The sequence below is a fragment of the Syngnathus acus genome, chromosome 10 (assembly GCF_901709675.1).
Source record: "Syngnathus acus chromosome 10, fSynAcu1.2, whole genome shotgun sequence".
Classification (NCBI taxonomy): Eukaryota; Metazoa; Chordata; class Actinopteri; order Syngnathiformes; family Syngnathidae; genus Syngnathus; species Syngnathus acus.
In genome coordinates this window covers 16451794-16467582 of record NC_051095.1, presented here as the reverse complement: position 1 = coordinate 16467582, position 15789 = coordinate 16451794, and the positions used below count along the sequence as shown (strand labels likewise).

Below are 15789 nucleotides of genomic sequence, written 5' to 3'. Positions count from 1 at the left end.
CCAGTCCGTCATAGAAGAATTTAGGTCTGTCAGCTTTCAAGACAAGTTCTGAATTTATCCTACCTCTGAGGAAGTCTCCAGATCTTCAAAGGGATCCGCAAAATCACTTGGACTTTTCTTCAGAGTCTGGTCAGCAGGCAGCGTGTTGTCATTGTAGGAAGACACAAACTTAAAGTCACTGGTTCTCGAGCCCGTTGTCAAGTAGGCGTCATAGTTGTAGGTGCTGCGTAAAGTTCCCGTGCCGTCCACATCTGCGTAATTAGGAGGCAGATACGCGCTGGGGATGGAAACTGCTCCATCAAACAAAAGTCTGGGCTTTCTCCTGCGACAAAACCTTACAGCCAGGACCACCATGATGAAGGTCAGGAAGAAGGTGGACACGGACACCAGCGCGATGATCAGATAAGAGGTCAGTTTGGAGTTCTTCTCGTCGTAAGAAATGTCCTTCAGCTCCGGCACCTCGGCCAGGTTATCCGAGATAAGCAAATACATGGAGCAGGTGGCCGAGAGAGGGGGCTGTCCGTTATCTTTGATGGCCACGATCAGATTCTGTTTCATGCTGTCGGACTCCAAAATGTCCCGCTGGGTCCTGATCTCTCCGCTGTGAAGACCGATGGTAAAAAGTCCCGCATCTGTGGACTTGAGGATGTGATAGGACAGCCAGGCGTTCTGTCCTGAGTCAGCATCCACCGCAATCACTTTGGACACCACAGAACCTCCTTGTGCAGCTTTGGGGACCAGCTCGGTCATGAAGGAGTTGCCCTCCGGGGCCGGGTACAGGATCTGAGGAGAATTGTCATTCACGTCCCAGATGAACACTCTGACGCTCACGTTGCTGCTCAGTGGAGGAGAGCCATTGTCTCTGGCCATCACGAGGAGTTGAAAACTCCTCAGGTGTTCGTAGTCAAAGGACCTGACGGCGTGGATTGCCCCCGTGTCTCCGTTGACAGACACGTAGGAGGACACTGGGGCGCCGTTCACCTCAGCAGGTATGAGAGAATAAATGACGGTGCCGTTCTGTCTCCAGTCGGGGTCTTGAGCACTGACAGAGCATAAGGTGGAGCCAGCTTGGTTATTTTCACTCACATATGCGCTGTAGGACTGTTCCTCAAACACGGGCGGGTTGTCGTTGATGTCTCCCACGGACAAGTGGACGCTTTTTGACGAGGACAGAGGAGGAGTGCCCTCGTCAGTGGCGCTGATTGTAATGTTGTAGTCTGACACTAGTTCGCGGTCAAGAGGCCCAGTCATCACCAGAGAATAATAGTTTTTAATGGAAGGAACTAGCTTGAATGGGACATTTTGTTGAATGAAGCAGCGGACCTGTCCGTTCTTTTCAGAGTCTCTGTCCTGCACATTAATGATGCCCACCTCTGTGCCAGGGGACACGTTCTCTGGTACTGGATTAGATAGTGATTTTAAATTGATCAAAGGAGCGTTATCATTTACATCAGTGATATCTATGATAACTTTACTGTAGGATGTAAGCCCCAAACCATCTTTAGCTTCAACACTCATCTCATACGAAGTTTTCTCTTCAAAGTCAATTAAACGCATTACTTTAATTGCACCTGTTGTCGGCTCAATAGAAAATGCATCAATATAATCATCTGAGATGTGGCCAAAGTCATATGTCACCTCTCCATTCACTCCATCATCAGCATCAGTTGCACTAACTTTAATTACCATTGAATCTGGAGGAGAGTTTTCAGGCAGACTAGCTTTATAAATGGCTTTGCTGAACACTGGAGCATTATCATTAGCATCCAGCACAGTGACGTGTATAACTACCGTACCTGATCTCTCAGGAGAGCCACCATCTAAAGCTGTGAGAAGCAAATTCATCTCACTTTGCTTTTCTCTGTCCAGTTTATTTTCTAAGACAAGCTCAACCTTGTTGTTGCCAACAGCAAGCATAAAGTTCGCATTTCTTTGTAGACTGTATCTTTGAACTGCATTTTGGCCTATATCTGCATCATGAGCCTTCTCAATGGAGAAACGACTGCCCTTTTCTGCAGACTCACTAATTTCCATTTCAATCAAATTCTTTTTAAATTTGGGATAGTTGTCATTGACATCTTGAATATGAAGACTCACGCGATGAAGCTCAAGAGGATTTTCTAAAACCAGATCCAATTTTATCACACATGAGGGTTTTTTGTCACAAAGGCTCTCTCTGTCAATTCTCTCCTCTGTGATCAAATCTCCCGTGCTCAGATTAATCACACAATATTGCTTACTTGTCCCTTCAACATCAATGCGAGCATTTCGTGCAGACAACGTCCTCGGATCCGCACCCAGATCTTTTGCTAAATTTCCAACAACAGACGTGCGTTTCATTTCCTCTGGAAGAGAGTAGCTCAGATCTCCGCCGACGAGGCGCGTTAGAGCAAAGACGACAAAAACATACATCAGACGGCGAAGAGAGAAATCCTCGACTCCCATGTTTAGAGAAAGAATCCAAAAGGTGTCAAGATCAGAAAATGCAACGCTGCACTCAATTCCAAATTCCACAGTAGTCGCCGCAAAATATTCTCAACGTTCGAACCATCCGCAGAAGGACAAAGCAACTAAAATCCGTGCATTAGAGGGGGACTTCATGCGGGTTTCCGTTTCATAGGCCAACAGCGACGCCAAGAGTACATTTTTGTCCACAGCACTAAATGCGTGCATGAAAATCATTTAAATGTATTCAATACCTGTGTTCTCTGAATTAGCCATTCAAAGGTTTCACTTCCCCAGTAAGTCTTTTATGAAAAATAGCAATAGTCTTCGGTTTTGCAAATATTATGTCACAACGTATGCAAAGCATTGTTATTTCCATCGACTAGTATAATACAGTATGCACCTGTGTCCATTAGTCATACGTCTTGGAGTGTATTATAGCACATGAGTCAAAGGTGAGTTATTTACTTGGAATAAATTGATAATAGATAGTTATTTCTAACTAAATAAGCAATGTTACATTCCTGACGTATAATGTAATCGCCATAGGTTTGATATGAACCTATTTCTCATTTGTAGGATTCCTACAAACAAAATTGAAGTGCCGTTCAGTTGCGACTTCTGTTTCAGCACCATGGACAGTCACCTTGAGTTTTTGACACCTTTGAACATTAAAAAAAAAAAAACAAGGGGGGGGAGGGTCCGTAACTGTTCTTATCGAAACCTCCGTTTTTCTATGGACGGCAAGTCACAAGAAGCAAGCCAAGTAAACCTATTGTTAAAAACTAACCTTCCAAAACATATGCATACCTTTATTTTTAACGCACAAATCCCATAGCTATAAACAAAAATGAAGAGCATCGGATTAAGACTGAGAATTAAAGTAAAATTACAATACATTTGGGCAGATTAAGGTTACAAACTTCGACAAGTATCACTCAATTCTACACTCGGAACAAACACCAAAAATGACAACTACAGAAGACTATGTGCTAGTGACGCGTCTATCGGTTGGGAGAAAAAGACCTTAGAAAAGGTAGAGCGACAAATCATTTAAACAGTAACACACGGCAGTGTCAAGTTAGAAAGAGAAAACGAAGAAAGAAAATAGAATAAAGGAAAATAAGACTAATTCCCTTGTTTGGACATTGCACATTTATGACAGTCAGGTATTTTGTGTAACAAATACGTCTATTTCTTTACGATAACTATCGTTTTTGTACGTGTTAGAAAGGCTTTATGTTGATGCTGGACATAAATATGTATTTTGTATTGATTACTGTTCTATACGTATTTGATCATTTTCCGTCGTGCTGACGTTACGTCACCACATCTAATTATCGCGTAAATTGTTCAGTGCTGCTGTGCGTCTTTGACCCAGCGTGAGCACACTGTATGGTGTTTAGTATCGCTGATATTGTCCATTTTTGCGCTGCCGTTAGGCCGTTTGTGACTTGTTTAGCTCGCGCCGTTTGATTGACAGCTCCCGGCGCTCTCCTTTTAAGTTTGCCTCGTATCTGGCTGAGTGTCATAAGTATTGTAACTCATGCGTTGTATTGTTCCTTTCTGTTGCAGAACCACACGTGCTCACAAAAATACCCACACGCATACACATGCATACACATTCGCATTCATTCACGTCCCTGCATCATCGCAACGTGTGCCTATGTCCATTTGCCTGTATGCCCATTTGACCATCAGCGCCTGTTACTTGCTTGTACCCGCAACTCATTAAAGCTGAACTGAACAACAGCTTCATCTCCTGTGTTCTGACCGACACCCGGGGGCGAAAAGAACAGACCCCATCGAAGCCAACACCTTTACAGTCCGGGCTCCCCGACAGTATGTGTACTAAGGTGCACGGTAAGGGAATATATCACATTTTATTCAGCCCTTGGACAGTAAATGTCTGAAAGTTAAACATTTTAAAATTGCCATTGCCTTGAGTTGTCTTTATGGACCACACACTAAAAAATTTGAAAGTTGCCCATCCAATGAGAAGGAATAAACAAAGGGTATTATAAAGTAAAAAAGAAAACTGAATATGAATCATTGAATCAATGCGTTCCTTAATTGAGAAAACGACACCTACCTCTTCAGTCGCAACAATATCTTCAAAAGGATCAGCAAAGTCACTTGGGCTTTTCTTCAGTGTCTGGTCAGCAGGTAGCGTGTTATCGTTGTAAGAAGACACAAACTTAAAGTCACTGGTTCTGGAGCCTGTTGTCAAGTAGGCGTCATAGTTGTAGGTGCTGCGTAAAGTTCCTGTGCCATCAACATCTGCATAATTAGGAGGCAGATATGCGCTGGGGATGGCAACTGCTCCATCAAACAACAGTCTGGGCTTTCTCCTGCGACAAAACCTCACAGCCAGGACCACCATGATGAAGGTCAGGAAGAAGGTGGACACAGACACCAGCGCAATGATCAGATAAGAGGTCAGCTTGGAGTTCTTCTCGTCGTAGGATATGTCCTTCAGCTCCGGCACCTCGGCCAAGTTATCCGAAATAACCAAATACATGGAGCAGGTGGCCGAGAGAGGGGGCTGTCCGTTATCCTTGATGGCCACAATCAGGTTCTGCTTCATGCTGTCAGACTCAGAAATGTCCCGCTGGGTCCTTATCTCTCCGCTGTGGAGACCGATGGTGAAAAGTCCCGCATCTGTGGACTTGAGGATGTGATAGGACAGCCAGGCGTTCTGTCCCGAGTCAGCATCCACCGCGATGACTTTGGACACCACAGAGCCTCCGTGTGCAGCTTTGGGGACCAGCTCTGTCATGAAGGAGTTGCCCTCCGGGGCGGGGTAAAGGATCTGAGGAGAGTTGTCGTTCACATCCCAGATGAACACACTGACGCTCACGTTGCTGCTCAGCGGAGGAGAACCGTTGTCCCTAGCCATCACGTGTACTTGAAAACTCCTCAGATGTTCGTAATCGAAGGACCTGACGGCATGGATCGACCCCGTGTCTCCGTTGACAGACACGTAGGAGGACACCGGGGAGCCGTTTACCTCAGCAGGTAAGAGGGAATAAATCACGGTGCCATTCTGTCTCCAGTCAGGGTCTTTAGCACTGACAGAGCATAAGGTGGAGCCAGGTTTGTTATTTTCACTCACGTATGCACTGTAGGACTGTTCCTCAAACACGGGCGGGTTGTCGTTGATATCTCCCACAGACAAGTGGACACTTTTTGAGGAGGACAGAGGAGGAGAGCCCTCGTCAGTGGTGCCGATTGTAATGTTGTAGTCTGACACTAGTTCACGGTCCAGAAGTCCAGTGGTCACCAGAGAATAATAGTTTTTGATAGAAGGAACTAACTTAAAGGGGACATTTTGTTGAATGGAGCAGTGGACAAGTCCATTTTTTTCAGAGTCTCTGTCCTGCACATTAATGATGCCCACCTCTGTGCCAGGTGAAACGTTCTCTGGTACTGGATTGGTTAGTGACATTAAATTGATCACAGGAGCGTTGTCATTTACATCAGTAATATCTATTAAGACTTTGGCATAGGAGGTCAGTCCCAAACCATCTTTAGCTTGTACACTAAGTTCAAATGAAATTTCTTCCTCAAAATCAACTAAACCAGTTATTCTAATTATACCTGTTAATGGGTCAATAGAAAAGACAGTCACCTCATCATCAGCTCCATGGCCAAAGTCATATGCCACTTCCCCATTCACTCCTTCATCAACATCAGTTGCACTAACTTTAACTACCATTGTATCTGGAGGAGAGTTTTCAGGCAGACTGGCTTTATAAACGGCTTGGCTGAACAATGGGGCGTTATCATTAGCGTCCAGCACGGTGACATGTATGACTACTGTGCCTGATTTCTGAGGAGAGCCGCCATCTAAAGCTGTGAGAAGCAAATTCATCTCATTTTGCTTTTCTCTGTCGAGTTTTTTTTCAAGAACGAGTTCAACTTTGCTGTTATCAACAGAAAGAATAAAGTTTTCATTTCTTTGCAGAATGTATCTTTGCACATCATTTTCTTTTATATCTGCATCATGAGCCTTCTCGATGGAAAAACGACTGCCCTTTTCTGCCGACTCCCATATTTCCATTTCAATAAAATTATTTTTGAATTTTGGAGAGTTGTCATTTATATCTTGAATATGAATATTAATGCGATGAAGCTCAAGAGGATTTTCTAACACCAAATCCATTTTAATAGTGCAAGATGGTTTCTTCCCGCAAAGGCTTTCTCTATCTATTCTCTCCGATGTGATCAAGTCTCCAGTGCTCAAATTAATCTCACAGTACTGCTTACGTGTCCCGGCAACATTAACACGGGCACTCCGTGTAGAAAGCGTCCTTGGATCCACGCTCAGATCTTTTGCTAGATTTCCAACAACAGACGAGCGTTTCATCTCTTCTGGAACAGAATAGCTCAGATCTCCGTCGACGAGGCGCGTTTGAGCAACGACGATAAAAACATATATCAGACGCTGAAGAAAGAAATCCTTGACTCCCATGTTTAGAGAAATAATCCAATACGTGTTCAATCTCCTGTTTAAATAAAACAGTCCGATGATCCACACAATTCCCACTTTGAAGCTGGTCTACACAAAAATATTCACTAGGTTCCAATCATCCGCAGAAAGACAAAGCGACCAGAAGCTTTGCAGTAAGAGACGGGCTGGGTCCGGGTTTGCGTTGTCCAAGCCAACAGCGACACCTAGAGTCCATTTTAATCAATAGCACTAAATGCATCCATCCATCCCTCCTTTCATCCACCCATCCATCCATTATCTGAACCGCTGTATATCACCACCCCCCAGGATGAAAAAAAAACATACAAAAGTACCCTACACACGTTAATAAATTTAAAACTGTTGTGCCCTGTGCATTAGTCAATGACAAATGTAACAGGGGAAACATCAACTTAATTTCCCAGCATCTCCTTATTCAAGCTTATGTAGCCTTAAGGTTTGAAAATCACGACAGTATTTTCAAGGACTAATAAAATATCTTGCATATCATATCTCCTGACGAGTGATATACTGGCAAAATATAAAGGGTGAGTAATTTAGTTGTTCAAAAATGGAATGAAATAAAACTTAACTGTGGATCAACCATCCCGATTCTTTTGCATGTCTGAGAACAAAATTGAAGTACCGTTAAGTCAGTTGTAACCGGGATTTTCAGCACCATGGACAGGTACCGAACGCTTGAGTTACGCTCGAGTGCATTAATATGGCAGAAAAGGGGCTCACTCGTAGGTTTGAACACATGCAAAAAGCATTTCAGAGATCGGAATTGGAAAAAAAAGTATAAATTTAACTGCAAAAATGGGGGCAAATTAGATTATTTTATTTTTACACAGAGAAGAAAAAATGGTAACATGTAAGGAATAAAACTGGAAATGCTAAGAATATACAAAATACTGTAAATGTTACATCAGACAATATCAGGGTACAAACTGAGGAGGAAAGGAACATGTGAAGTATATTAGTTAAATGCTCATTTTGCTTTGTGTCTCATATTTGGGGTTTCTTTTTTCAGACAACATGAAAAAAATGCAGCTTGAACCAGGATTTATCGAAGGGAAAGGGAGTCTGAAGGGAGGTAGGTGGGGAACCGAAGACACAGACGGGATAGAGACTCACGGCCAGCAAACAGACAGACCGGCCGACAGAAGTCCACTTGGACAAGGTTAAAATTCTGACCGCGAGCCTCCAGACAGACCGGGGGAAACCCAGACGACAGGAACACTGGGCACGGACAAGGACGGAACACAACAGTAGACACCGACAAGGAGGAACACACGGGCAGGGTTTAAATACATCAGGTAACAAGAGGGAGCAGGTGACAGACATGATGATAACGAAGGGGTGTGGCTGAGGGAAGTTGACGGCCGAGCATGCTCTGTCACGGGCGTGACAATCTTGCCTTATTGGCGTAGAACAACTCTGCAGAGGGGCGGTTTACATGCATTTGCCTTTCAAAACAAAATGATTACAAGTCATCTTAAATGACCGAGTTGGTCTTTTAGTAAATTAATTGCAGACGGACACCCTTGCACTACAGAGGGATGGGTACTATACAAGAGTATCGTAACGCAGAAGACAGTGAAAGTGCACTGAGTATGTAATACAAATGTGTAAGAAACTATCCTTGTTGATAGGGGCAACACTATGTATTTATCTCAGAAAAAGTGTGTGGGGGGTGGGGGGAAATGAGTCTGCACCATTGTTTTAGACTTAATATTGACATTTCTTTTGCACACCAGGAGATTAAATAATAAAGTTGAGAACCAAATGAGAAGGAAAAAGGGGAATGAACACAGAAAGACTAAATGAATTTGTATTATTGAGTTAACGGAAGTAGATGTTTTTATGATCTCATAGAGAACAAAAGAGTCTTACCTCTATTTCCTCGAGACCTTCAAAAGGATCAGCAAAGTCACTTGGACTTTTCTTCAGAGTCTGGTCAGCAGGCAGCGTGTTGTCGTTGTAAGAAGACACAAACTTAAAGTCACTGGTTCTGGAGCCTGTCGTCAAGTAGGCGTCATAGTTGTAGGTGCTGCGTAAAGTTCCCGTGCCGTCCACATCCGCGTAATTAGGAGGCAGATATGCGCTGGGGATGGCAACTGCTCCATCAAACAACAGTCTGGGCTTTCTCCTGCGACAAAACCTCACGGCCATGACCACCATGATGAAGGTCAGGAAGAAGGTGGACACGGACACCAGCGCGATGATCAGATAAGAGGTCAGCTTGGAGTTCTTCTCGTCGTAACTAATGTCCTTCAGCTCCGGCACCTCAGCGAGGTTATCCGAGATGAGCAAATACATGGAGCAGGTGGCCGAGAGAGGGGGCTGTCCGTTATCTTTGACGGCCACAATCAGGTTCTGCTTCATGCTGTCGGACTCCAAAATGTCCCGCTGGGTCCTGATCTCTCCGCTGTGGAGACCGATGGTGAAAAGTACCGCGTCTGTGGACTTGAGGATGTGATAGGACAGCCAGGCATTCTGGCCCGAGTCGGCGTCCACCGCGATCACTTTGGACACTACAGAGCCTCCGTGCGCAGCTTTGGGGACCAGCTCGGTCATGAAGGAGTTGCCCTCCGGGGAGGGGTACAGGATTTGAGGAGAGTTGTCATTCACGTCCCAGATGAAGACGCTGACGCTCACGTTGCTGCTCAGCGGAGGAGAGCCATTGTCTCTGGCCATCACGTGGACTTGGAAACTCCTCAGGTGTTCATAATCGAAGGACCTGACAGCGTGGATTACCCCTGTGTCTCCATTGACAGACACGTAGGAGGACACTGGTGCACCGTTCACCTCAGCAGGTATGAGAGAATAAATGACGGTGCCGTTCTGTCTCCAGTCAGGGTCTTGAGCATTGACCGAGCATAAGGTGGAGCCAGCTTTGTTATTTTCACTCACATATGCGCTGTAGGACTGTTCCTCAAACACGGGCGGGTTGTCGTTGATGTCTCCCACAGACAAGTGGACGCTTTTTGAGGAGGACAGAGGAGGGGAGCCCTCGTCAGTTGCGCTGATTGTAATGTTGTAGTCTGACACTAGTTCACGGTCCAGGAGTCCAGTAGTGACTAGAGAATAATAGTTTTTGATAGAAGGAACTAACTTGAAGGGGACATTTTGTTGAATGGAGCAGTGGACAAGTCCATATTTTTCAGAGTCTCTGTCCTGGACATTAATGATGCCCACCTCTGTGCCAGGTGACACGTTCTCTGCTACTGGATTAGATAGTGACTTTACATTGATCACCGGAGCGTTGTCATTTACATCAGTAATATCTAATAAAACTTTGGCATAGGAGGTCAGTCCCAAACCATCTTTAGCTTGTACACTAAGTTCAAATGAAATTCCTTCTTCAAAATCAACCACACCAGTTATTCTAATAATTCCTGTTAAAGGATCAATAGAAAAGACATTAATCGCTTCATCAGCTACATGGCCAAAGTCGTATGTCACTTCCCCATTCACTCCCTCATCTGCGTCAGTAGCACTTACTTTAATTACTGTTGTATCTGAAGGTGAGTTTTCAGGCAGACTGGCTTTATAAACGGCTTTGCTGAACACTGGGGCATTATCATTAGCATCCAGCACAGTGACGTGTATGACTACCGTACCTGATCTCTCAGGAGAGCCACCATCTAAAGCTGTGAGAAGCAAATTCATCTCACTTTGCTTTTCCCTGTCCAGTTTATTTTCTAAGACAAGCTCAACCTTGTTGTCGTCAACAGTAAGGATAAAATTGTTATTCTTTTGCAGATCATACCTTTGAACTGCATTTTGGCCTATATCTGCATCATGAGCCTTCTCAATGGAAAAACGACTGCCCTTTTCTGCTGACTCCCTTATTTCCATTTCAATAAAATTATTTTTGAATTTTGGAGGGTTGTCATTTACATCTTGAATGTGGAGATTTATCCGATGAAGCTCAAGAGGATTTTCGAATACCAAATCCATTTTAATAGTGCAAGATGGTTTCTTCCCACAAAGGCTCTCTCTGTCAATTCTCTCCTCAGTGATCAAGTCACCCGTGCTCAGATTAATCACACAATACTGCTTACGTGTCCCTTCAACATCAATTCGGGCGTTTCGTGCAGACAACGTCCTCGGATCTACGCTCAGATCTTTTGCTATATTTCCAACAACAGACGAGCGTTTCATCTCTTCTGGAACAGAATAGCTCAGATCTCCGTCGACGAGGCGCGTTTGAGCAACGACGATAAAAACATATATCAGACGCTGAAGAAAGAAATCCTTGACTCCCATGTTTAGAGAAATAATCCAATACGTGTTCAATCTCCTGTTTAAATAAAACAGTCCGATGATCCACACAATTCCCACTTTGAAGCTGGTCTACACAAAAATATTCACTAGGTTCCAATCATCCGCAGAAAGACAAAGCGACCAGAATCTGTGCAGTCAGAGACGGGCTGGGTCCGGGATTGCGTTGTCCAAGCCAACAGCGACACCTAGAGTCCGTTTTAATCAACAGCACTAAATGCATCCATCCATCCCTCCTTTCATCCACCCATCCATCCATTATCTGAACCGCTGTATTTCACCACCCCCCAGCATAAAAAAAACATACAAAAGTACCCTACACACGTTAATAAATATGCATTTAAAACCGTTGTGCCCTGTGCATTAGTCAATGACAAATGTAAAAGGGGAAAGATCAACTTAATTTCCCAGCATCTCCTTATTCAAGCTTATGTAGCCTTCAGGTTTGAAAATCACGACAGTACTTTCAAGGACTAATACAATATTTTGCATATCATATCTCCCGATGTGTGATATACTGGCAAAATATAAAGGGTGAGTAATTTATCTATAGAGTTGTTCAAAAATGGAATGAAATAAAACTAAACTGTGGATATACCATCTTGATTCTTTTGAATGTCTGAGAACAAAATTGAAGTACCGTTAAGTCAGTTGTAACCGGGATTTTCAGCACCATGGACAGGTACCGAACGCTTGAGTTACGCTCGAGTGCATTAATATGGCAGCACAGGGGCTCACTCGTAGGTTTGAACACATGCAACAAGCATTTCAGAGATCGGAATTGGAAAAAAAAAGTATAAATTTAACTGCAAAAATGGGGGCAAATTAGATTTTATTTTTACACAGAGAGAAGAAAAAATGGTAACATGTAAGGAATAAAATTGGAAATGCTAAGAAAAAACAAAATACTGTAAATGTGACAACATCAGACAATATCAGGGTACAAACTGAGGAGGAAAGGAACATGTGAAGTATATTATATAAATGCTCATTTTGCTTTGTGTCTCATATTTGGGGTTTCTTTTTGCAGAAATCATAAAAAAAAAAGTCCACGTTATGCATAATTACGCTTTGTCATCATTGTCAGGAATGAGTTGAGCCAGGGCGACCAAATGCAGCTTGAACCAGGATTTATCGAAGGGAAAGGGAGTTGGAAGGGAGGTAGGTGGGGAACCGAAGACACAGACGGGATAGAGACTCACGGCCAGCAAACAGATAGACCGACCAACAGAAGACCACTTCGACAAGGTTAAAATTCTGACCGTGAGCCTCCAGACAGACCGAGGGAAAACCAGACGACAAGAACAGGAACACTGGGCACAGCCAGGAATGGAAACAACAGTAGACACCCACAAGGAGGAACACACGGGCAGGGTTTAAATACATCAGGTAACAAGAGGGAGCAGGTGACAGACATGACGATAACGGAGGGGTGTGGCTGAGGGAAGTTGACGGCCGAGCGTGCTCTGGCACGGGCGTGACAATCTTGCCTTATTGGCGTAGAACAACTCTGCAGAGGGGCGGTTTACATGCATTTGCCTTTCAAAACAAAATGATTACAAGTCATCTTAAATGACCAAGTTGGTCTTTTAATAAAATAATTGCAGACGGACACCCTTGCACTACAGAGGGATGGGTACTATACAAGAGTATCGTAACGCAGAGGACAGTGAAAGTGCACTGAGTATGTAATGCAAATGCGTAAGAAACTATCCTTGTTGATAGGGGCAACACTATGTATTTATCTAAGAAAAATAGTGTGTGGGGGGAAATGAGTCTGCACCATTGTTTTGGACTTAATATTGACATTTCTTTTGCACACCAGGAGATTAAATAATAAAGTTGAGAACCAAATGAGAAGGAAAAAGGGGAATGAACACAGAAAGACTAAATGAATTTGTATTATTGAGTTAACGGAAGTAGATGTTTTTATGATCTCATAGAGAACAAAAGAGTCTTACCTCTATTTCCTCGAGACCTTCAAAAGGATCAGCAAAGTCACTTGGACTTTTCTTCAGAGTCTGGTCAGCAGGCAGCGTGTTGTCGTTGTAAGAAGACACAAACTTAAAGTCACTGGTTCTCGAGCCCGTTGTCAAGTAGGCGTCATAGTTGTAGGTGCTGCGTAAAGTTCCCGTGCCGTCCACATCTGCATAATTAGGAGGCAGATACGCGCTGGGGATGGCAACTGCTCCATCAAACAAAAGTCTGGGCTTTCTCCTGCGACAAAACCTCACAGCCAAGACAACCATGATGAAGGTCAGGAAGAAGGTGGACACGGACACCAGCGCGATGATCAGATAAGAGGTCAGCTTGGAGTTCTTCTCATCATAAGAAATGTCTTTCAGCTCCGGCACCTCGGCCAGGTTATCAGAGATGAGCAAATACATGGAGCAGGTGGCTGAGAGAGGGGGCTGTCCGTTATCTTTGACGGCCACAATCAGGTTCTGCTTCATGCTGTCCGACTCCAAAATGTCCCGCTGGGTCCTGATCTCTCCGCTGTGGAGACCGATGGTGAAAAGTCCCGCATCTGTGGACTTGAGGATGTGATAGGACAGCCAGGCGTTCTGGCCCGAGTCGGCGTCCACCGCGATCACTTTGGACACCACAGAGCCTCCATGTGCAGCTTTGGGGACCAGCTCGGTCATGAAGGAGTTGCCCTCCGGGGCGGGGTACAGGATCTGAGGAGAGTTGTCGTTCACGTCCCAGATGAAGACGCTGACGCTCACGTTGCTGCTCAGCGGAGGAGAGCCATTGTCTCTGGCCATGACTTGGACTTGAAAACTCCTCAGGTGTTCATAATCGAACGACCTGACAGCGTGGACTGCCCCCGTGTCTCCGTTGACAGACACGTAGGAGGACACCGGGGAGCCGTTCACCTCAGCAGGTAAGAGAGAATAAATGACAGTGCCATTCTGTCTCCAGTCGGGGTCTTGAGCACTGACAGAGCATAAAGTGGAGCCAGCTTTGTTATTTTCACTCACATATGCACTGTAGGACTGTTCTTCAAATACGGGCGGGTTGTCGTTGATGTCTCCCACGGACAAGTGGACACTTTTGGAGGAGAACAGAGGAGGAGAGCCCTCGTCAGTGACGCTGATTGTAATGTTGTAGTCTGACACTAGTTCACGGTCAAGTTCTTCGGTCGTCACCAGAGAATAATAGTTTTTGATAGAAGGAACTAACTTGAAGGGGACATTTTGTTGAATGGAGCAGCGGACCTGTCCATTCTTCCCAGAGTCTCTGTCCTGCACGTTGATGATGCCCACCTCTGAGCCAGGGGGCACATTTTCTGCTACTGGATTGGTCAGTGACTTTAAATTAATTACAGGAACGTTATCATTAACATCGGTGATATCTATTAGAACTTTAGCGTATGATGTCAGCCCTAAACCATCTTTAGCTTCTACTCTCATTTCATACGAGGCTTTCTCTTCAAAGTCAGTCACACCTGTGACTTTAATTTCACCTGTCGTGGGATCAATAAAAAACACATTCATATTATTACCAGATACGTGTCCAAAATCATAAGTCACAGCGCCATTTACTCCCTCATCTGCGTCAGTAGCACTAACTTTAATTACTGTTGTATCTGAAGGTGAGTTTTCAGGCAGACTGGCTTTATAAACGGCTTTGCTGAACACTGGGGCGTTATCATTGGCGTCCAGCACGGTGACGTGTATGACGACTGTGCCTGATCTCCGAGGAGAGCCGCCATCTAAAGCTGTGAGAAGCAAATTCATCTCACTTTGCTTTTCTCGGTCGAGCTTATTTTCTAGAACGAGCTCGACTTTGTTGTTGTCAACTGAAAGAATAAAATAAGAATTTTTCTGTAAATTATACATTTTAACATCATTTTGGCCAATATCTGCATCATGAGCCTCTTCAATTGAAAAACGACTGCCCTTTTCTGCCGACTCCCTTATTTCCATTTCAATTAAATTCTTTTTGAAGTGCGGCGAGTTATCATTTACATCTTGAATATGGAGACTCACGCGATGCAGCTCAAGAGGACTTTCCAAAACCAGATCCACTTTTACAACGCATGAGGGCTTCTTGTCACAAAGGATTTCTCTGTCAATTCTCTCCGCTATTATCAAATCTCCGTTGCTGAGATTCAAATCACAATAACGCTTTCGAGTATCCTCGAAATCAATCCGAGCTTTTCGTGATGATAATGTCCTCAAGTCCACTCCGAGATCTTTGGCGATATTTCCAAAAGCAGACAAGCGCTCCATCTCCTCTGCAAGAGAATAGCTGAGATCTCCTTCAACGCGGGGCAGCATCCAAATAAAAGCAAAAATGCAGACAATCGGGCACAGCACTGAAATGCCTTTGTTTGCCATTGTTGCGCAACAAAACAACAGACACCCAGGTCTGCAAAACACAATACACCAGAAAATTGCGTCAGAAATCGAAATTAGACAGTAATCCTACATTTGACTTCGTCGACACGAAAGGCGGTGGAATGAAATGATTTTTGGAACGGGTGGAAAGCAAAGGCGTGGAGGTGCCGTTTGTGTGAGCTCACAGCGGCACCACGAGTCGTTTTTCGCTCTTTACATCTGCATCCTGGAATTGATCAT

At 44.3% G+C, this 15789-nt stretch overlaps 3 protein-coding genes across 4 annotated transcripts in view; all 3 read right to left on the bottom strand.

Moving 5' to 3' along the window:
• The window catches only part of LOC119128672 (protocadherin gamma-C5-like), a 212343-nt gene extending 201018 nt beyond the window's left edge, over positions 1 to 11325 (bottom strand). Inside the window, exon 1 of one of the 2 annotated variants that reach the window (XM_037261320.1) lies at positions 8813 to 11325. In XM_037261320.1, coding sequence (XP_037117215.1) covers positions 8813 to 11191 — 2379 coding nt within the window. In that variant the 5' untranslated portion in view covers positions 11192 to 11325. Of the gene's footprint in view, positions 1 to 4537; positions 7046 to 8812 lie in introns of those variants that run through there. The other variant, XM_037261317.1, reaches the window with a different exon arrangement.
• LOC119128686 (putative protocadherin beta-18) lies at positions 55 to 2586 on the bottom strand. The gene has a single exon (XM_037261374.1). The coding sequence runs from the start codon at positions 2443 to 2445 to the stop codon at positions 55 to 57; it is 2391 nt and encodes a 796-aa protein (XP_037117269.1). The 5' UTR covers positions 2446 to 2586.
• Positions 11326 to 13143: 1818 nt separating the features above from the next.
• Positions 13144 to 15700, bottom strand: LOC119129748 (putative protocadherin beta-18). The gene has a single exon (XM_037263141.1). The coding sequence runs from the start codon at positions 15547 to 15549 to the stop codon at positions 13144 to 13146; it is 2406 nt and encodes an 801-aa protein (XP_037119036.1). The 5' UTR covers positions 15550 to 15700.
• Positions 15701 to 15789: the final 89 nt, after the last annotated feature.

Bases quoted from the DNA above. Each gene is read 5' to 3' on its own strand.
- LOC119129748 (XM_037263141.1), bottom strand. From the start codon at position 15,549: ATGGCAAACAAAGGCATTTCAGTGCTGTGCCCGATTGTCTGCATTTTT.
- LOC119128686 (XM_037261374.1), bottom strand. From the start codon at position 2,445: ATGGGAGTCGAGGATTTCTCTCTTCGCCGTCTGATGTATGTTTTTGTC.